Genomic DNA, 21,485 nt, shown 5'->3' on the forward strand with positions numbered 1-21,485 from the left:
AAAGCTATGCAGATTTTCAGATCCTTGCTTCCTGAAAACGATCTGCTTGTTGGATGGCAGGCACATAAAAGGGTGACTTTGAGTCACCTGGTTTAGTGCTGACTAGATACACAGTTCATGACTTTTGACACATTTTGTCGTGCATTCAAAGTACACTTTGAAGGTCCACACAAACATAATTTCTACTCCTTGAGTCTTATTTCAGAAGGACCCAGAGTGTTAAGTTCCCATAATGACTCTTAAAGGAGAGGGTTGATCTGCTCTGGCCTTGTATCTGCAAGATTAACGGTGCCTTGAGAAACATGTGCTTGGCCAGCCTATAACTTGATCATAAGGATACTTAGGAGAACTGCCCTGCATATATCTAAGTAAAATTTTATAGAGCCACATTTGCCTTGCCATCAGTTATTTAATCTACTGTACTTTGTTCTTTTTATCTTTTTTGTATTTTGTATTGTTTGTATTGTGTGTGAATGCAGCCAGTTGCAGCCAGTTAACATATAGTAATTGTCCATTTCAATCCCATTGTTTTGTATGCAAGAAGGATTACAATTGAGAGTTGGTCATTTGATCCATCTAGCTCTCAAAATGCTATTTGGCCAAATGGTCTTATCTAGGTGGTTTTGGGGTTTTGGCTTTGATAACATGGCTAGATAGCTTCTTTCAGATTCTCTCAACTCTGTTTAAGTAAACGCTTGTGCATGGCCCTTAGTTTCCATCTGTGTCTTGAGGTCCATGTTTCACAGCTGATTCTGAGAAAACTGGGATACTGGAGAAACTGGAGCGCTGAGGACCCAGCCCAGCTGGTTGGCTGAAGTAGGGAAACATGGATCTTTCAGGTGGAATGTGAGGGGTTTCTTTTTCTCTCTCCTGTAGCTCTTCTACCGAGTGACAGATGACAAGGCCAAGCAGTCCGAGCTCTATCTGGTGGGAATGGTGTGCTACTATGGCAAGCACTACTCCACCTTCTTCTTCCAGACCAAGATCCGCAGGTGGATGTACTTCGATGACGCGCACGTCAAAGAGGTGAGAGCAACCCAGAGCCTTGTCCCTGCCTTCCCAGGGCACCTGTCTAGAATGATATTTAATGGCCTTTATCCCAGGATACCTGCCCAGTTTTAAATTTAATGGCCTACCTGCAAATAGTTTTAGAATAAAAAAATCTTTATCATTTTGCACTGTTTGGAAACCCAGGTATCTGCACTCATACTCTGTGATGTGGAGTTAGATTTAACCCCGAAGGCAAAATCTTTTTTCCACATTGTTGTTTTCATCATGAGGCTTTTCTGTTACTGAGCTGATTTAATTCCGCCTTGCTAAGGATGAGACAGTTAACAGACCTCTTTAAACATTGACAAAAGAGGAATTATTTTGTGCTTTCTCTGGAGACATTTGGCTGTGGTATTTTTAGTTTTCCAATGTGAGCTATCAAATGAGAAACACCCCCATCTTGCGAATGAAAACAAGAGCAGTGTGTGGTATAATTACCCTTGCTGCCACTCTGCTCTGTAATGCTCTGCCTTTGGTCAAGTATCTCATTATGAGGCATCTGTGTGTGTTCAGAAGCTGCACTAAACATGTTAGAGGCATTTAGCCAGCCATGACTCTGTATGAAGCGCAGGCAGTCCAGGCCTCAGCGTGGCTGAGAGATCCTAATGGAAACCACAGTGAAAATGAAGGTCAGACCTGTATCTGTGCTTCTTGGGGGCACAGGCTAGGGACTGAAGTTTGCAGGGCCACCTGCGCTGAGCAAGCCTGAGCCATTCTGATGAGGCTCTTTCAGATAATGCTTGCATTGCACAGGATGTAGCTCACTGCCTGCAAAGCAGCTTTTTTCCCCACTAAGCTGCCACGTGAGCCACAAATGAGATGGAAAACCCCCTATTGTTCGCCTGTCCAAGCCCATCTGGCCTGGGACGAGGCTGGAGGGTGAAGGACAGGACTGGATTGTAGTAGTGCGGATTCAGATCTCCACTTGAGCTGGTGTTTTATGTCTTATTTCCCTGCTACATGTCAGGGGATGGCTTGCCCACAGCTAGTGAACTCAGAACACTCTTGCTGCTAAAAGCCAAACTGTGTTAGTCCAGGGGGGTGGAGGTGCCATACCACTGCCACTGAAGGCTGAGTGACTGATGCACTATGTAAAGGGAGTTCTAGTTTCCAGATGGTATTTATTGCGATCTCCTACAGTGATGCTGCTGTTTCGGAGCAGCAGCACCTTAAAATCTGGCACATGCCCAAAACATTATGTATTTTAGATCAGGTGTATACAGACACTATCACAACTTCTGCCTTTGAAGTATGCTGTTTAAGGTTTGTTTTGTTTGATCCAGAATAATGTCCTACTCAGAATTTGTCTTGCTGGAATGCCCTTTTGAAATGGGTCTAGAGTTCAATGCAAGCAGTTTTTTAAGTGTTCAGCTGAGATTTTGCACTGGAAAGAGGCTCATTAAACAAAGTGCTTTAGGTGCTGTATAAAGATTAAGTAAAATACCTTTATTCTTAAAAGCCTTTATGTTACTAAGTAGTTCTGGAAATGTGTGAGTTAATTACTGGGGGTCTATTGAGTGAAACTAGTTCTTGACTGTAGGCTGTGGGACATTAGCACACAGTGTATTTTCTATGCCATGCCTGTCTGTGTGCAAGTTCTGACCATCTCTCCCTGTCCTTGCAGATCGGGCCGAAGTGGAAGGACGTGGTGTCCAGGTGTATCAAGGGCCACTACCAGCCCCTGCTACTGCTCTACGCTGACCCCCGAGGGACACCCGTGTCAATGCAAGACCTACCATCTCATCTGGACCTCCACCATTACAGCAAGGCTTACTACGACAGCGAGGACTCGGGTACGAGCCGGGGGGCCCAGCAGGACCTTGACCCTCGCTGCCTGGCCTGACATTCACATGTGTGAATGCGTGGTGTGAATGGCATGACGTTTTTAGAACACAGCACTGGGCGCAACCTGAGGGCTCTCTCCTTTCCCAGCAGCCTCACTGCCAGCGAGTGGCGCCTTCCCACAGAGAGTGCTTAGGTTTGACAGCCCGTTTTCCATACAGCAACTTGCTATTAAATTGGCTCCATTTTCCGTTCAGACCCAGATATGCAGTTGTGGACATACTATAGGTATTGGCACCCTGTGTCTAAAGCTGGACAAGTTTATTGGTGTGACTTTTTTTTAACATCAAAAGCGTTTAAGATGTTATAGTGGAAGAGAGTACAAAAACGTCAGGGTTTTTTCTTCACCGTAACTGATGAATTCACAGCAAACTGATGAATTTAAGATTCAAGGTTCCAGTATTTGTCTGCTTTACTGTTCTGTGGTGTCCTGCCATAAATGGAGAGCTTCAAACACAGTGGACCTTTGCTGGTTCCCCACAGTTTTCACTTGCATATCCTCAAAGTATTGGCCTTCTTCATGAGCTGCTGCATTGAGCCCTGCAAGGTTCAGGGTTGTAACCAGGTGTGGCTATTTGTTCATGCTTTCACTTTTAGTAGGCACACATTCAAGTAGTATTGCAGAGCTCTGCCTTTGAAGGCCAAATCAAGAACAGGAGGCACTTCTCTACACAAGGGGTGATAGGAGTGTGGAACGAGTTGCCCAGTCATGTGGTTGAAGCCAATAACCTGGCTTTTTAAAAAGTTCTTGGTAGTATTGGAGGAGCATGATATCTGATATCATGGTATTTTTTTTTCATTCTCAGGCCGGGAGCCCTCAATATCCAGTGACACTCGCACTGACTCCTCCACTGACAGCTACACGTACAAGCATTCCCATCATGAATCCATGGCCAGCCACTTCTCCTCTGACTCCCAGGGCACTGTTGTGTGTAACCCCGAGAACGACACTGCCTCCCAGAGCAGCCTGGACACCGGTAATCCCACACTTGTCCTCTGCAGCATTCAGACACACCCCTGCTTCCACACCCCTGCACAGACACGGGCTTGTCCCCAGAGACTGTTCTCTGGTGTCCACAGTCCCAGAGGGGCATAAATGCACATGAACTGCAGTTGAAGAATAAGAGGCTCTTCTGTAAACAGTGGGTGTGTGGAGCAAGCGGTTAGGTCTTACCTGGAGACAACAGTCTCCAAGATCAAAGGGTTGTTCCCTTTTTGTTTTCATTAAGTGTGTCTACTCATTCTTCATCCATTCTCAGCTAAAACAGTGTCATTTTACATAGATTACTGACACAAGCAATAGAAATAGTCACAAGCCATTATCATGGCACTTCCTTGTTTCAGCTGATCTTGAATATCCGTGCACTGGTAGACACCAACTGTGCAGTCCTAGCTGTGCTGTAGGCAGGCTATAAACTGTTGTTTCTTGTCATTAAGGCCAAATGATGGACAGTGAGCCAGTGCAGCGATACACACTGAGGAAAGGCGGGACTGTGGACAGGAAGGGCGGGGCAGGGAACAGGAAGCGAAGCTCTAGTCGTCCTCGGCGGTGTGAGGAGCGAAGCCGAGCCACTAAGGGAGATGAGGTGTCTTCCGCAGGGTACCACAGCGAGGGTACGCACATCTCTGCAGCCCGGGGCGCAGGATCTCTCACAGTGCAACAGGGGGCTACTGGTGGTTGTCACATTGCTGTCTGGCACAGAACTGTACAGACATGACATAATTAAGACTTAGGTTGCATGTTTACGTTTTTGGGCACTCAGCCTAATTTGCTTATAAAAATATTTATTTGCTCTGGACAGATTCCTTGAAGATTTGTGTGTGAGGCCCATTTATGACTTGACTTTTTTACATGGAAAAGTGAGGCAAAAGCTTAATATATTCCTTCTGCAAGGAGGAATTCAGAGCGAAAACAACCCATTGTAAGTCATTCATCAGGAGATGAAAGCGATAAAATATTCTCTACATGAAAAGACCTAGATGAGTTTCTTTAACCTAAGATTTAGTGGAAGTTTTCCATTGGAACAGGTATTCATTGAGTTAGAGCATTAAAAATTCCAAATGTGGCTGTTAACATTATTGTGGTTTGTTTCATTTTGGTTTCATTCCTGTAACATATTCATCTTTTGTCTGTTATTTGTGCAGTTCCTTGAGATTTTTCCTTAAGACACTAAAAAACAAATGCAGGCCAGAGTTTAAATCTATCCTGATTCAATCATACCTGGGAAGACCACAAATAGGCTGTTCTTATGAACTTATGAAATATTCTTATTTCTTATGAATCCCATGATGCACAATGTATGTGTTTTGTGTTGTGAATAATACTCACACAATCCTAGAAAGGATTTGCTGGTTATCCCAATATTGTAGCTTCACTAATGATGCCTTGATCATTGTTGAATGACAAGATGTCCTATTAAAACATTTAACTTATAGTTTCTGATATTTATCATGCTATTGGTATATCCTAAAACAATTTTTGTTTATTCAAATGTATAGTACTCTCTATAGACCATCCAGGCTAGGACAGATGGCATGGGTGACATGGAGGGGAGAAGTGTGTCATAGCCTAGGTGGTCTGCTTCACAAGTGACCTGGCAAATAAAGATTTCCTACTCTTATACAAATACCACATTCCTGGTATTATGTCAGAGGTGCAAGGCTGAGTCCGACCCCTGACCCCTTGGGCTGTCCTGCAGTCCGACCCCTGACCTCGGCGCTGTCCTGCAGTCCTATCCCTGATCCCTGAGCCCTGCTGCTGTCCTGCAGTCCGACCCCTGACCTCGGCGCTGTCCTGCAGTCCGACCCCTGAGCCCTGCCGTGGTCTTGCAGTCTGACCCCTGATCCCTGCCCCTGTTTTGATTTCTCTCCAGGAGAGACTCTGAAGGAGCAGCAGGCTCCACGCACAGTTCCCAAACCCTCATCCAGTCGGCTGAAGGACTTCAAAGAGACGATGAGCAGCATCATCCACAGCCGGCCCCTCTCCTCCTCTTCCAGCTCAGGACTGGGAGGGGTTGTGGAGCCAGGTGCACGGACAAGGGACTGGGAAGTCGAGAGCACTAGCAGTGGGTCCAAGTCAAGCTCCTCGGGGGGGCGCTACAGGCCAGCCTGGCGGCCCAGACGGGAGGCCCTGAACATCGACAGCATCTTCAGCCGAGAGCGCCGCAGGCAGGCTGGGTACAGTCAACTTGGGGCCTCACCGCTGCCCGAGGACAGTGGTGCCCACACTGATTCAGCCCCAGCTACATCAGAAGGAGGGGCTGGGGCGACCCTGGCCAGCACTGCTCGCCCCCCCCCTCCTGCCCCTCCCTTGCGGAGCCTGGACAGCCAGCCCCGGCTCATCCAGAGGATGGAGAGTGGCTACGAGAGCAGTGAGAGGAACAGCAGCAGCCCGGTCAGCCTGGACATGCCCCTGAACGAGGGCTCCATAGCCACCTCACACAGGTTCGGGAGTGGGCGCAGGGAACAGTGGGCCATTGTGACAATTGTATACATTCATGAGTAGTGCTGGGGCGCTCCACACCAGGACAGGTCCTGTGTACAATCACAGCAGCACAGCTTAATCTGAGCCGAGGGATCTGAAGATGAGACTGACACTATGGGGCTTAATGTCTTGCATTTCAGTCCCAAACCTAGAGCTTTGGATTGAGCTAGTCTGATGGCTCTTAACTGATGGACTGATTAGCAATGTCAGCCTCTGCATATCCTTCGGTTTAATTACACAATATTGTAGTAAGTAGATGACATCTGCTGTACAAATAGCTTTATTGCTTTAGATGAGTTACAGGTGTGGCTGGTTGACAACTTGGGACTGGAGCACATGCTGGGCAGACTGCAAAGCAAGTTCTTGTTTCATTATTTCATTATCCTTTTCTTTTCCAACAGGGAGACAGGTACAAAAAAGCCCCTGAGCTCAGGCCCATCCTGGCGCAGTGTGCCCAAATCAAAGAGCAGCAGCGCCTTGCTGCAGGAGCTGAAGACGCCCCCCTGGAGGAACAGCCATGCCAGCCTGGGTAAGCACATACAGTATCGTGGCCGAGCACATCACAGGATGGGCGTTCCTTTAAATCCTGCTGTCTGACATGATCAGCCTATATCTTGTGCTCCCATGAGGTCAAGGCCATAAGTAAACTCCTTCAGCAAATTGTGTGCGCTGGAGAGTATGTTTGTGCGCCATTCCTCCTGCAAATTAAAACACAGGGCACACGATGGGCCCGGCAGAGCCTGTTTGACTCTTCTGAGTCCAAATGTTTGCTCTGCTGTCATTTTGAATCAGCATTAGACAGTTAGACAAGCTCATTTCATCAAAACAGTCTGTTCCCAGGTCTTTGTGTAGGTTGTTTGAGGTATAGAGACACAGAAAACATTAGTCATTTGTTTATCTGATGATTTGCCCATAAATCATATTTGAACCTGTTAATGCTGTTACAGCACAGATGTGGAGCAGCACTTTGGAGGTTAAAGAAGTAAAAGAACTTCAGTTAGACTTATCTGTCCTGCCAGGCCGGAAGGTCAGATTCACAGTTTTGCGCAGTTTCTGGGAAAAGTAAAGAACACACAGCAAGGTCTCTGGGTGTGTTGGCAAAATATTCCATTTGTTTGTGCTGTTCCTCCCGACTTGAAGGGATGTCTCTGAGAGGGAGGCGTGTCCTCGAGTGTGGCGTGGGTCTCCCAGCCTGCACTGGCTGTGTGTGGCCCCGCAGGTGTGCACAGCAGTGTGGGCTGGAGCTGGCGCTTGCCAGTCAGCGCCCTGTCTGTGTGTGTGGTCCAGCAGGGGAGGCCCGCAGCGAGCTGGATGAGCTGCAGGAGGAGGTGGCTCGCCGGGCCAGGGAACAGGAGCTGCAGAGGAAGAAGGAAAAGGAGAAGGAGGCGGCCATGGGCTTCAACCCCCGACCTAGCAAGTTCTTGGACCTGGACGAGCTGCAGAATCAGGGTATGCTGAAAGAGTAAACGGACCAGGGAGGGAGGCTGTGTGGCATTAGCGTTCAGGTCCCTGGGAGTGCAGTGTGTTCATTGTGGTCTGATCAGGACTGGAAGGCCTCTTGGGGGATACCGAGAGACCATGTAATTAGCTTGGCTGAGATCATCAGAGTTAAGCTCCTACAGATAGGAGTTTCATCAGAAATGCTTCTGGTACTGTATCTGAACCCTTTGCATCTTTGGATAAAAGCATCTGCCAAAAGAATAAATGGAAATGGAGTGCAAGGGCACCCTTGTCATATGTTCTTAGAAACGCTGTGTCCTGTTTCAGGATCGGTGAGGATAGGCAGCAAAATATCTTAAAAATAAAAGGAGAACCAGGACTAGAGTCTCCTTGAAAAAGAAAGGTTGCTTGTATTTAGAGACGAGATTTGAAGTTGAAGTTTGAAGTTGGTAGATAGAACCTGTAGAGAAAGGTGCAATGTTTTGTTTCCCACCATTAAGCAGGTGATCACGTCAAAGCCACTTCTGGGCCACATTAACACTGTCTCCTACACACAGCAGAATGTTGTTTCTCTGCCCGTGGTGTGAAGATCAGCCTTCTGTGGTAGCGTGCGTGTCAGGCCATGCTGCTGGAGATGGCTTTCTCAGTGTGTGCTGTGTTCTGTGCTTGGGTTCAAACGGTTGTGACAGCTGAGATCTGAATGGAAGTGCTCTGCATTGTACACTGCTGACTTGGGTTTCATCTGGATCGGGACTTCTCAACCTCTTCTGGCCTCATTTTGGGAAATCAGCTGAATTAAATGGAAATGATGTTGCCATTTATAACACATTAAAAGCAGAACCACAGTGCCTGTGTCAGTTGTACCTGCTACTAAACTTGGGGTGAGAAGTTTCTCTTTTTTCATGGAGATGCCCCGGACAGTGTCTGAGGACTGGGCATCTGGTTGAGAACCACTGGTCTAGATGCAGAGAGATGGCATCTTCCTTGGGTATCTACAGTCAACACCCTTTTCACCCAACACACACATTCTCACGCTGGACTGGCGGGGTAGCGGCTCAAAGCCTGCAGTGTGCAAAGGGGCCTCCTGACAGGTTCATGCTCAAGCTGATTTCTGTGATCAGGGGTTCGAGCTGGGTCAATTGACAGAGACCAGTATTCGTTAGGTGGCCGGCACTCGCAATGACCCCTATGGCGTCCCGAGCTCTTGCAAGTTTGCAGTTCTGTCAGTGAGGGACACAACTCTCCAGGCAGTGCCGATTCTCCTGTACGGGGCTGTGCTGTCTGGGATGTGCCGATTACCTCAAAGGTGGGCAGGAGGAGTCAGCCTACACTTCTTGATTCTGCCCGCAAGTGATCACAGGGATTGCAGCCACGGTAAACACAACCGATATTCCCAATCTGGTGGGTATAACAAAAAGAGTTGGTCATTCCAAATTCTTAAAAAAGAAAGGTTGCAGCATCAAGGATATGCCTGATTCTCTCCACAAACACAGTCATCCTATAAAACTGGTAGCCCCCTCCAGCTGAGCTTTGAGAATGTGTTCCTGGCCTCTGTTTAAAGAGCCCCGTTGGTGTGTTATCTGCAGGGAAGGGTGACAGCTTTGAGAGGTCTCTGCAGGAGGCAGACTCACTGTTAGAGCAGTCCCTGCGGCTAGAGCAGGGCGAGGACGTGGCTGCAGCGCTCGCTGTCTGTAACGAAGCTGTGTGTAAGTAACCCTAACCTGCCTCCGCCTGCTGCCACTGCCACTACACTAACTGTGCGTGATCGTGCCTGTCTGTCCCCGTGGGTGTCTGTGTTTGTCTGAAGTGGGCAATGGGCCTAACACAATGCCTATTGCTGTCGTGCTTCCAGATGTGGTGGGAAGGAAACTGTAAGGGCGCCTTTAATTTGATGCGTTCAAAATCACCAAACCTCTGACAGAGTCAACCCTGTGGACATCAGAATAAACAGGGAAGCACAGAACAGAAGACACAAGTAGAAACTGTGGGGATGTGTTTTTAAAACCGAGAACAGGAGGCACTTCTTTACTCGAAGAGTTGTGGAAGTGTGGAACCTGCCACCCTGCCCTGTAGTTGAAGCTGATACCCTGGCTTCTTTCAAGAAACAGTTGGATGAGATCCTGGGATTAATTAACTGTTTGCTAACAAATGAGTATGATGGGCCCAATGGCCTCCTCTTGCATTCATAGCATTGCATTCTCTTGTGTTCTTGTGTAATGGCATTAATTCCTTGTGTAATGAGGAATAAATTCCTCATTCCTAAAGACTGGAGGAATATTCTGTGCACCCTGCTGTAGGACATGGACCTGAGTCATTGGAATAGGAGTTTGAAGTCAGGTTGATACCTTAGGGGAAAGACTTTATTTACACAAGCCTTAAGAGCTGTAATAATGTATACTCCTATTGAGAGGAATACAAAGACATTAAACATACACTTTAAAAATGTATATACTGTACATCTTTTCTAATTCAGAAAAAGCAACAGAATTGGCAGGATTGGAAGGAGGTGAATATTTTTCCTTGGCACTGTATTTAAATGGCACTTTTTATGTTTCATTTTTTAAACAAGACACAACAATTGAAAAAAAAGTTTAATTTCCAGTGACAACCTGGCCTAAGCCACAGTAGCATGATAAAACCAAACAGCAATGAAAAGAGATTGGTTTAGAACTTGAAGATTAGTGATTCAATTCTGAGACCTCAGACACAAAGAAGGGTAGTTTTAGTTTGCTTTATAATGCATTCTTATCATTTACTGCAGCAAATTGGAAAAACTACAACTGCCAGTGCAAAACACAGCTATTACATTTCTCCAGTTTAATAACTGAACTTTAGTTCTCTAAATAAATTTTAATTCAAATAAATGAATTTGTAAAGAGAGACACATTACTGCAGGAAATTAGATGTTTTCCCCTGAAGTTTATGTTCCCTCAAAGATCAAAGTAAAACTTGAAAAGTATTAGAGTTCAAACTTTTTCTGTGGGAGTTTCTTCCAGCCTTTAAGAATTTGAACACAAAGTGCCTTGTTTCCTTTCAAAAACAAGGCAGGGGGCAGGTGTGCTTGAATTATTAATGTCAGAGAACACTCGCTAGATTGTTCTCAGCCTAGATCCAGGCCTTTCTATATTGTGTGCTCAGGGTTCCCGTCCAGGTAAACAAATAATTCTGTGTGCCTTTCCCTCCAATATTGAGGGGAACATCTCCACAGGCTGTTTACAAGTTGCTGTGGCAACTAATGGGGCCAACCAGATGGTTGCACCGGGGAAGTGACTGGATGTTATGGAAAAGCTGGATCTTAAAATGCTGACATGTTCTTGGCACAGCGCTCTTTCATCTTGAGCTATGGGTGCTGTTTTGTGTAGCAAGCCTTGGGGGGGTTGTAGCTGCCCTGCACACTGTGCTGTAGTTCCCCAGGCCCCAGGTCCTGCTCTGCCTCTCCCATCAGAGAGGCATAGAGTGGGGTCTCAGAATCTAGTATTGATCTACAGTATATGTCTGTCTGAACAAAACTCATCTATGTTTTTGTTTCTGAGTGCACAAACAGCATCTGTCACACCAGAAATAGGATTTAAACGCAATATGAAAATCCCTAAAGACAGACAAAACCAAGGAACATAACGCACTGATTTAATCTCTATACTCTTTCTAGTGACACAGTCTGTCATCTCTTGTGCTTACATTTTAGATTTTAACAGTTTAACCATTGGTTATTGTGTTTAGAGATATTCAGGCAGTGCTGTGCTTGCAGCCAGGCATGTCTTCTACAAGAGTGATGTAAGAGAATGATTCATTGGCATTTAGAGTATGCTCTGAGCCCTCACCCAGGCGGCGGCAGCAGACCCCCTGCTCTGTAGTGCATTTCACACTCAGAAATGAGTGTGGCTTGTGACTCCGGGAGTGCACCATGTTTGAAACGGCAGTGACAGATGTAAATGGACTCTGATCATTGTGTCCACTTGCTTGAGGACCTGGGAGTGAGCACATCTCCCTGCTGCCCGGGCTCGATAGCAAGGGCTGTGAACAGGCACGACACACACTGGCTGTTTCTAGCAAAAGCAGTGCAGACCAGGCATTCAAGAAGTGCTTTCACACTCCACCTTAATGTTATTTGTTCCAGAAACCATTACTATTGGCTTTGCAGCTTGTTTTATTTAACATTTTTGTCTATAATTTTACCATCTCCCTGTACACATGGTAGTTCTAGTGTAGCAAAAAAACCCAACTTTGAATAGAAGCAAGATGATCAAGTAAAACGCATCTAATCCACAGCCCTCCATGCCTAGTTCAGGGTGTCTGAGCCATTTCTCCCCCTCATGCAGCACACCCTTCTCAGGCGTGTGTTGGTAGAGATTCTTCCTTTCACGTTTTTAGTACATAGCGTTTTTTTGTGTTCTGTAACAACAGTGGTTGCATGCTCCCATAACTCAGCCTTTTTTTTCTTGCGTTTTGTTTCTATTTTTCTGCTGTTCTTTCCTTTGCATTGTAGCTAAACTAAGACTTACCATGCATGAGGGCAGTGCTAACACTCATAGCAGAACAGTGGCTGATAAGAAGCTGCAAAAGTGCATGAGGAGAGCTCGAAGCCTACAGCAGCGCATGCAGCAGCAAGAACAGACACGTCCACAAGGGGGCGCTCTGGCCCAGTCGCAAAGGTACCAGTAACTGTATGGTGTGTGTAAGACCATGCCCATCTTGGAAGTACAAGGGGGCATGTTCTTTTTCAGGACACCTGTGAAACGGAAGTCACTTTTCTTTGATTCAGATCAGAAGACCAGTGAGCCCAGATGTTCTTGAGGAGCACAAATTAAATTCTATGTTTAAAATAAGCCACACTGATCTCCCAGGAGAGAACATGCTTTGAATTACCCCCGAATACATCAGGATGTTTTTCATTATAAGCACTAAAAGGTTTTGTAGACCCAGGAACCCCCTGATTAACACAACGTTCCCTTTCTCCTTCGGTCACCTGGAGGTTAGGGCTGGAAGAATAGCTGGGCCTGGGCTAAAGGCCCTTCCAAAATCTCTTGAGAGATTTTCATGTTTATAAATGCTGCCAAATTCAAGTACAGAAGAACACAAATTATAAATCTACAGAGATTGCCCGTATGTTAGGAATGATATTTAGTTAAAGCCTGATGTTTCTAAAGGATCAGTAAGGCAGATCCCTGCTGGCAGCACTGGAACACAACCTGCTCAGAAGGAAAATAGTTTTTTTTCTTGAACGTGTTGTGCATGTCACGGCCTCACAGTACTGAAAGTGATAAGCTGCAGTATTCAGGCCGTCGTCATCAGCCATCATGAAGGTACATGCTACAAACAGTACCTTTCACCTTTTATGACGAGCAGTTTTCATTGATTGATCAAGCTCCTTGCTTACTTGTGAGAAGGCAGCTCAGTTCTGCAGGATACGGTGTGTTTATGTGGAAGTGGAAGTGGAAGTTAATGAGTGTTAAAAATCTCTCCAAATGTGGGGAACTATAATCAGTAGGCCCTGTCGTCACAGGCTCTGCCCAGCTTCTCCCTGCAGTTGAGGTCTCTGGTGCAGAGAGTCTGTTTCTACCTGTATGGACTTTGATTGGAGTGTTGTGGCGCATCCTAATAATAATTGAATGAATAATAAGGGACATATTTAATATGAATTATATTAAAAATATAATGTGCCTTAAACTGGTTTAAAAGCTTTTCATAAGAAACCAAGTGGTAAGAACCTAAGTGGGCAGTATTGCACTGGAGACCAGATTGGGATGTATTAGGTGAATGCAGTGTTTCTGTTTGCTAACGTTGATCCTTGTAGGTCACTGAGTGTCCTTTTGTCTCTCTGTCCCAGTGAACAGCCTGTCCCGCTCCAAATACTGCTGATGGCCACTCAGGAAGAGGACCAGGAAGCAGACCAGGATGCCGCTATTTGCCCGCCCTCTCCTCTCCATGCATTGCCCCTTCCCACTACTCGGAACCTGCACCCTGAACCCTCAAAACACTTGTCTCCCTTCCTCCCCCTCCCTGTGGGGCAGGCCCATGCTCCAGGATCTCTGGGGGACAGCTCTGAGTGGCTTCCGCCTCCTTCCAGCCCAGGAGGATGGGAGAAGAAGGGGGAAGGGGAGCAGGAGAGCCCCCCGAAACGCTGGGACAGTGTGGAGTTCTCCAGTGTCACTCAGAGCAAGCCTGGCTTGCGAGTAAGGCCAATACACAAATACAATGCTGTTTCCTTACCCACGCTGCCCCTGGACAGCAGGGAACAGCCTGCCGGCGAAGGGGAGAGCCGTGGCCTGGCACTCCCATCTCACCAAGGTGTGTCTGGGACATGTGCCCCACCGGTACCCCACACGTTGTCTCCCTCCCCTCCCAGCTGGCCTGCTGCCGACTCCTGGACATCTCCATCTGCTGAGCTCAGCTTACTGGAGCGGGGACAAAGCCACAAGGAGCTCTTCTGGGGCTATCCCAGGTCTCCGACCCGACAGCTGCTCGCAGCCCATATTCAAGATGGCTCTCCTGTCCTAACTCCCTCCAACCCTGGGCTTGCGCCACCCCCTGCTCCCCAGAACTGGTCCTCCTGGAGCCTGGACAGACCTGATGGAATCGAAGCAGCTTCCTTTAGAGGTCCCGATCCCCACCCTCACAGCTACCTCGCCACAGGCAAACCAGGTTGCCCCTCGTCTCCACGAGAGCCGGCAGTGCTAGGCCCCCCAATACCGGTGGAGCGCTGGGCTGAGAATGTCACGCGCTATTACAGCTCCCAGCCTTCCCCACCCACAGACCGCACCCAGAGGGAAGCATGCGGCTCCCCCAGTGAGGAGCTCTCGGAGCTGGACTCCCTCTACCAGGCGAGTCTGCAGGCTCCCAGCACTCCCAGGCCCTGGCAGAACTCCAGCCCACAGACCTACAGCAAACCAGGTGCAGGTGAGCTCAAGGCTTCTGAACAGTAACGCAGCTAAGCCACCACTGGCCTTGTTATTAACCAGAGAGACAAATAAACTGTTTAATGCCTGTAAACTGATATCTAAACCTCTTACTACTTGTCATCTGTGACAGTGTCAGTCTAGTAGAAAATGTACCATTCTAATGATTATTTGCATGCTTATTAATTGAGTGCAGATATTTCTCATTTATAACCAGTTCCTGAAAGAAAGGACTATTACATGTGACTGATTCTGCAGGCTTAAAACCAATGAGACGGCAGGTTTGGTCCCCTTATCAAGGCACTTTGCTTTGTACTATGTGTCCTGCAGCGACGCCAGCTGTGCGCAAGCTGTTCTCTGGGGCAGTGCTGCCTGGACGCTCCAAGACGCCAACAGCCGAGATTGAGAGGAACGCTTACCGAGCACCTGGCTGTACCAGCTCTCCTGTCCACATCAATGAGGTAAGCACCAGGCTGTAACAGCCCCCTCCCTGCCTACACCCTCCAGTCCAGCACCTGGCTGCACCAGCACCCTGCTCACAGCAAGTTGCGCATGTGGTATACAGGCATGTCCACAGGACGCTAATGATGTGCTGGATATCAGAGAAAGTTGTAGCTGTAGAATGTGACCTGTGTGTGTGAAAGGGTTCATTTTGAATTTGCTCTTTGTGGGGAGACAGACATGTGTTACGTGTGATGTTTCAGAGAACTGGAAGGCAAGGATGGTCAGAAGTAACCTTTCTACTATGTATGTATGGGTGCAGAGCATTTCAGGAAGTTACATTATGTGTGTATTTCTGTGTACACTCTGGAAATTGGCCCTTTTCATAAATTGAAACTCATTTCAATCCTTTGCTGAACTGAGCTCTGACTTCTTGCAACTCTACATAGCCTTGTTCATTGATTTTCATCTCTGAGATCTTGCAGAAGGAAGCAGTCTTGGTCATGCGTCATTGTGAGGTTATTTCTCAAAATTGAGTTCTTGATCCTCGTCAGATTTGTATTTTGTGCAAACCACCTGACTTTTTCGATGGCTGCTTATGCATATGAAAATGAAGAAAGAAGGCTGCTTGCGAATACTTTAAAGCTCCTTAGGAGTTTCACTGCCGATGACAAACTTTGAGGGGCCCGGTTGTGGGAAAGCAGGTGTGATTCTGTAACACCAGTCCCCAGCTGCAGCCCCCACCCCATGGAAGAGACCAGGCATGAAGCAGCATTCTCTTTACAGATAGTGGTTTCTAAGACCCCAGAAAGTGAAATGGGTGAAAATGTAAGCACTCCTTATCGTTGGAGTTGGTCACAAGGGCCAGAGTCTATAACCATGCCAACCTTGGTTTGATGTGTTTAGCTGTTGCTGAGAGAGCAACAGGACATCATTATGAGCTAACGTAGTGCATATTGCATTAAAACACAACATGCACAAGATAAAGGGCAGAACTGGCTTGTATTCTGAGGGGCAAGTACTGCACTTCTATATACAGTAGGACTGAAAGGCATAAAAAGATGTTGGTGCAAGGTTAAGGTGAAAAAGGCTGTATGTAAAGGCTCTTATTGAGTGGCAGGTATGTGGTGTAATTGCAGGAGAGGTGTGTGGTTTCTCTCTCTACAGGTTAGGCAGGCAGAAATAACAGATGCCCGGTTTCCACAGGTGTTCTTGAGAATTTGACAAAGCAGCCGAGGTCATCAGTACCGTGGCTGTCAACTCACTTTACTGAGCAGTGAATCAGTCTTTCCAGCAAGCACACGAGAGAGATTAAAATAATGAGTGGAGAGATTGTGATGGATGATGGAGGAAGAGGAAATTGGAGGGAGATATTGTGATAGAAGGACACAGGATTCATGAGTTGGCAGCTTTGAGAAAGATGTCTGTTATTGACAAGGACAACATCTGAATGGACTAATGCAGATGTTCAGTAACAGATCTGAAACAGTTAGCTACTTGTGCAGAAAATGTATTGGATTTTTAATTATTATTTGTTGTAAGCATTTCTATTATTATTGTAATAATATTCTATTATTCTATGGTAATATCAATATCCACGCTCTTTTGCAAAGCCTTGTCAAAATGTTCACTCGCCATTTGGGGCCATTATTTATCCAGTATTCTGACCACACGCGTTCACCTGTGGTCTGTGGATGGTCCTTCTGCTTGAGCATGTACAGTATGTCAGACCCTGATCAGTGTTAGCTGGTCCGGGTGTCTAAAAACCGCTAGCGGCCTTCAGCATCTGAACACTGAACGGTGCGAGAAGCTGCCAGTATCTAAACACTGAACGGCACTAGCAGCTGCCGGTATCTGAACACTAAACTGTGCCAGTGGGTGCAGGTTTCTGAATGGTACTAGCGGCTGCCGGTGTCTGAACACTGAACGGCGCTAATGGCTGCCAGTGTCTGAACACTGAACGGCACTAATGGCTGCCAGTGTCTGAACACTGAACGGCGCTAATGGCTGCCAGTGTCTGAACACTGAACGGCACTAGCAGCTGCCGGTATCTGAACACTGAACGGTGCCAGTGGGTGCAGGTTTCTTAATGGTGCTAGCGGGTGCAGGTAGCTGAGCACGGAACGGAGCTAGTGGCTGCCAGTATCTGAATGGCACTAGTGGCTGCCGGTATCTAAACACTGAACGGTGCCAGTAGGTGCAGGTTTCTGAATGACACTAACGGCTGCCAATGTCTGAAGACTGAACGGAGCCAGTGGGTGCAGGTTTCTTAATGGTGCTAGCGGGTGCAGGTATCTGAACACTGAACAGCCCTAGAGGCTGCTAGTATCTGAACAAGCTGCAGATGTCAGGGTCAGCTGTCTGAATGCCAGGTGTCTCTCCTCAGCCGGCACCTCTACAGCCCAGTGAGCTGCCGCAGGGCGATGACGAGACCTACAGCGTGGAGAACCTGCGCCGTGTCGCCCGCAGTCTCAGTGGCACCGTCATCGGAGGGCGCCCCGATCACATCGCCACCTCCCACAGCTTTGTGAGTGCCGCGCACACCCCCACACACACAGCCGAACGAACACCTCACTCCTCAAGGAGACCCAGAGAGGATGCGGGTTTTTACAGGGCTATAAAAAACAGCTAGGTCCCCATTTTCTGAAACAGTTTTGCTGAATCAGGAATTTTCAGAAACTACTGTTTTGGATAATTAGCTAGTTCTGTGCTGTAGCCAGAAACTGAAAATAAAGGGAATTTGAAAGAGCAAGAAAATTAGGACTTTGAATGCTGTACATACTAACATCCTGTACAGTTCAGCCATTCTGATTATGTTGGTGGTGCATGTGTACATAAAACTGAATCTAGTTTAAAGAAGGAAAATGTACGGATACAGCTGGCGAAATCTTATTATGTGCAGTAGACATCTTAGTGCTCCAATTAGAAACACGGAAAACGAAAGTGAAACAAGGGATCATGATGAGTAGTGAAGACAAGGCAGTACAATATTACAAGTAAACAACAGTTAAGTCACTAATTTAGCAGTTGCTTTAAAGGGGAACTGCAGTCCCAATTTCTCAGACTGCCGATTAAATCTCAGTAACGAAAATGAATTCAGTGACTAAAAATCCTGAACTGTAAGTCGCCGTGTTGTTGCAAACATGGGTTCCCACAAATTGCGATGTGATGTGACCCCTTCCTGTTCATTAGACTTCATAGTGATTAATGTAGTATGATGTATGAGTGAATACTTACAGGTTGTGCAGCAGACATTTCACCACAGAAGCGTTCCAACGTGATCTCCATGCAGAGAATGAATACGTAGTATTTGTCGGCAAAACTGTCTTGAAATCATTCACAAGTCTGCTCGTTTACATTGTCATAGGGCCACACATGCCACCGGGCGTTTTGTTGCCTTGTTCTGAATCGCAGAATATGGTGCTGCGCATACCTGGAAATGTAATTTGTTTTGTGATATAGTATAAAATTTTACAAGTTACTGTGTATATTTTAATTTTATTGCAGTTTCAAATGCACTCATTAGTGCTGGTTCTTTCTAACTCCGAAATGCGGAAATAGCATTGCAGTTCCCCTTTAAGTGAATATGATGGGTGAACTTTTGTGTGTGAATAGCTGCAGATTTATTGACTGTGTTGAGTTTGACATCCCATCCGAAGGACAGAGCTCAGTGGGCTTAAGTAACTTCCTCTGGGTGACACACAGTGGGACGGGAACAGAGCTGGGATTTGAACCAGAAACCTCCTGTCAGTCAGCTCCTCACATTGGTTACTAGATAGACCAGCTAGCCCTTTTGGAGAAACAATAGGGAAGAGTCAAGGAAAGTTTATTTTCAACGCCTACATAGGTGTGAGGATAGGTACTTTAACCCAAATATAACTGATGTATTTCTAAACTATATACCAGACACATATTGATCCAAGTACTAACACCCTGTAATCTGAAAAATACTGTATATTTTTCAGATTACAGGGTGTCAGTACTTGGATCAATAGTTTGTTAACCATATTAATAATAATAATAATAATAATAATAATAATAATAATAATAATAATAATAATAATTGCTTACATTTATATAGCGCTTTTCTGGACACTCCACTCAAAGTGCTTTACAGGTAATGGGGACTCCCCTCCACCACCACCAATGTGCAGCCCCACCTGGATGATGTGACGCAGCCATAGTGCGCCAGAACGCTCATCAGCTATCAGTGGGGAGGAGAACAGAGTAATGAAGCCAATTCATAGATGGGGATTATTAGGAGGCCATGATTGGTAAGGGCCAATGGGAAATTTGGCCTGGACGCCAGGGTTACACCCTTAGTCTTTTCTAGAAACGAATTGGGATTTTTAATGACCACAGAGAGTTAGGACCTCGGTTTTACGTCTCATCCGAAGGACAGTGCCTGTTTACAGTATAGTGTCCCCGTCACTAAACTGGGGCATTAGGACTGCTGGGTGAGCACCCCCTGCTGGCCGCATCCAGCAGCAACCTTAGTTTTTCCCAGGTACTGACCAGGCTCACACCTGCTTAGGTTCAGTGGGCTGCCAGTTGTGAGTTGCAGGGTGATATGGCTGCTGGCTTAATATTAAATATGGCTTGAGGAACCAAATATCCAGCTTCTACACCTATGGAACTGTCATTTACCCTGTTAAGAAGAAATTAAGATTCTCTTAAACATCAAATTAGATTACAGCCTATGACAATTCTAGTATGTCTATGTAGATGCCTGTAAAATAGGTATTCATCGGATATAGTATTCCAGTACTTACACTACACAGGTTCACAGTGACTTAAATAACTGCAGACAGACCAGGTAGACGTTTATTCCCCTTGTCTTACTCACCCTTGAGCTGAAGAATCTGTACATGGCCATGTATCTGTATTGCCATTCATGTCATCATTACATCACCTCCATATTGTTAGCTTTCACTTTTCATGTAGTCTGTACTGCCATCTGGTGTCCATGGTATGTAATTGCCATTCTCAGGTCTCTTGAGATTTGATATCGCAGTTGCTGGACTGAGTTTCCTGAAACATCTGCTTCTACCTTTCATTTCCATGAGCATAGTAAAGGAAAACACTCTGGCTTAGTCACGGAAGTATTGCATACTTCAGCAAGTCTGATTTAAGCGCTGCATTCATGGCCATGTGTGGCTTCTGTTGTCTTACAAATCAGTGTTGGCCACACCAGGCGGTCCTACTGAAATATGGCTAAAAAGTGAAGGATCAAAATCTCTGATTTCTGTGAAAATTTACTCACCTACTCAAAATAAGTAACCAAACAAAATGTCTTCAATCTGGGAGAATAACAGTGATATATGGAAAAAGGGAATAATCTGGCATAGCTAAGAAGAAGGAGTATTTTTAGGGAGAACATTTTGCACTTAATTACCTACAAAAGGATTTTACTGTTGTTTTTGCTGTTAGATCAAATTAACCTTGCCTGTAAATGAAATTGTTGCTGAAAGATGTGAGCTCACCCAGGTGTTTGCAAACATTTGAAAGTTTCCCACATTTTCTCAGTGGCTATGCAGAAGTTCTTGCCTGGCACACTTCAGCCCCGCATGGCGTGAGATAACTGAGGACTGAGTCACGAGAGCAGTCCCACAGCAGACTGCCTGACTTGGGCTTTCATTTCAGCATCCCATCCCTCTGTTTGTGTTTCTTAAGTGCTGTTTTGCAGAGGGAGGCGTGACACCTTGTTTTGACTGTTTGCCCCGGTCTCGTGCCCCACCGCACGTGTGGTCACATGTGTGTGGCATGTTCTCATCACCCGGGTTTCTCATGTCTGTTTTTGTTTGAAAGGAGCCCTCGGTCAGCAGGACAAAGCATGTGGACACCAGAGTCCCGCGTCACCCTAACACCTCCCCCCACTTCACCTCCTCCCACTATCCTCCTGTGTTTCCCTCTGACCCCCAACAATACCACCACCCCCAACACCACCACCACCCTGTCGCACCACCGCACCTATCCCAGCAGCCACTGCGGCCCAGCGTGGCGGGCCCTGCTCGGAGACTGCCAGGTAATCATGACTCGGGGCTTGTAGCGCCATCTGTCTGCTGTCACCATACTGCAGGAAGGAGGTTTGGAAACAAGTGCTTGCAGTTCAGAATACAATGCACACAGAAATTTGCATTCCCCTGCAAAATACTGTGAGAGTCCAGTTGTTCCCAGTCACCTGCAGTAAGCCCTGCATGATGCAGAAAGCTGATGTGTCAAACCTAGAACTGTTTGTGTCTGCACAGTTTTGTGCTTAGTGTTGTGTTGCAGCTCTGTTATCAGTGTGCCAGGGCTCCTCTTTTAAGCTAAATCTGTTTTTATGTTTGTTG

At 46.5% G+C, this 21,485-nt stretch overlaps 1 protein-coding gene across 16 annotated transcripts in view; it reads left to right on the forward strand.

Annotated features, from left to right (window-relative positions):
* Positions 1 to 21,485, forward strand: part of usp54a (ubiquitin specific peptidase 54a) — a 100,845-nt gene that overhangs the window by 77,127 nt on the left and 2,233 nt on the right. For 11 of the 16 annotated variants that reach the window (XM_088636079.1, XM_088636072.1, XM_088636078.1 and 8 more), the window contains 13 exons: positions 877 to 1,026; positions 2,675 to 2,843; positions 3,699 to 3,869; positions 4,330 to 4,506; positions 5,766 to 6,336; positions 6,778 to 6,905; positions 7,664 to 7,825; positions 9,403 to 9,522; positions 12,303 to 12,468; positions 13,644 to 14,713; positions 15,043 to 15,173; positions 17,540 to 17,680; positions 20,962 to 21,178. In XM_088636079.1, coding sequence (XP_088492205.1) covers positions 877 to 1,026; positions 2,675 to 2,843; positions 3,699 to 3,869; positions 4,330 to 4,506; positions 5,766 to 6,336; positions 6,778 to 6,905; positions 7,664 to 7,825; positions 9,403 to 9,522; positions 12,303 to 12,468; positions 13,644 to 14,713; positions 15,043 to 15,173; positions 17,540 to 17,680; positions 20,962 to 21,178 — 3,373 coding nt within the window. The remainder of the gene's footprint in view (positions 1 to 876; positions 1,027 to 2,674; positions 2,844 to 3,698; positions 3,870 to 4,329; positions 4,507 to 5,765; positions 6,337 to 6,777; positions 6,906 to 7,663; positions 7,826 to 9,402; positions 9,523 to 12,302; positions 12,469 to 13,643; positions 14,714 to 15,042; positions 15,174 to 17,539; positions 17,681 to 20,961; positions 21,179 to 21,485) is intronic. The other 5 variants (XM_088636084.1, XM_088636087.1, XM_088636086.1 and 2 more) reach the window with 5 other exon arrangements.

Source organism: Lepisosteus platostomus, chromosome 6 (assembly GCF_059453375.1).
Source record: "Lepisosteus platostomus isolate fLepPlt1 chromosome 6, fLepPlt1.hap1, whole genome shotgun sequence".
In the NCBI taxonomy this organism is placed as follows: Eukaryota; Metazoa; Chordata; class Actinopteri; order Semionotiformes; family Lepisosteidae; genus Lepisosteus; species Lepisosteus platostomus.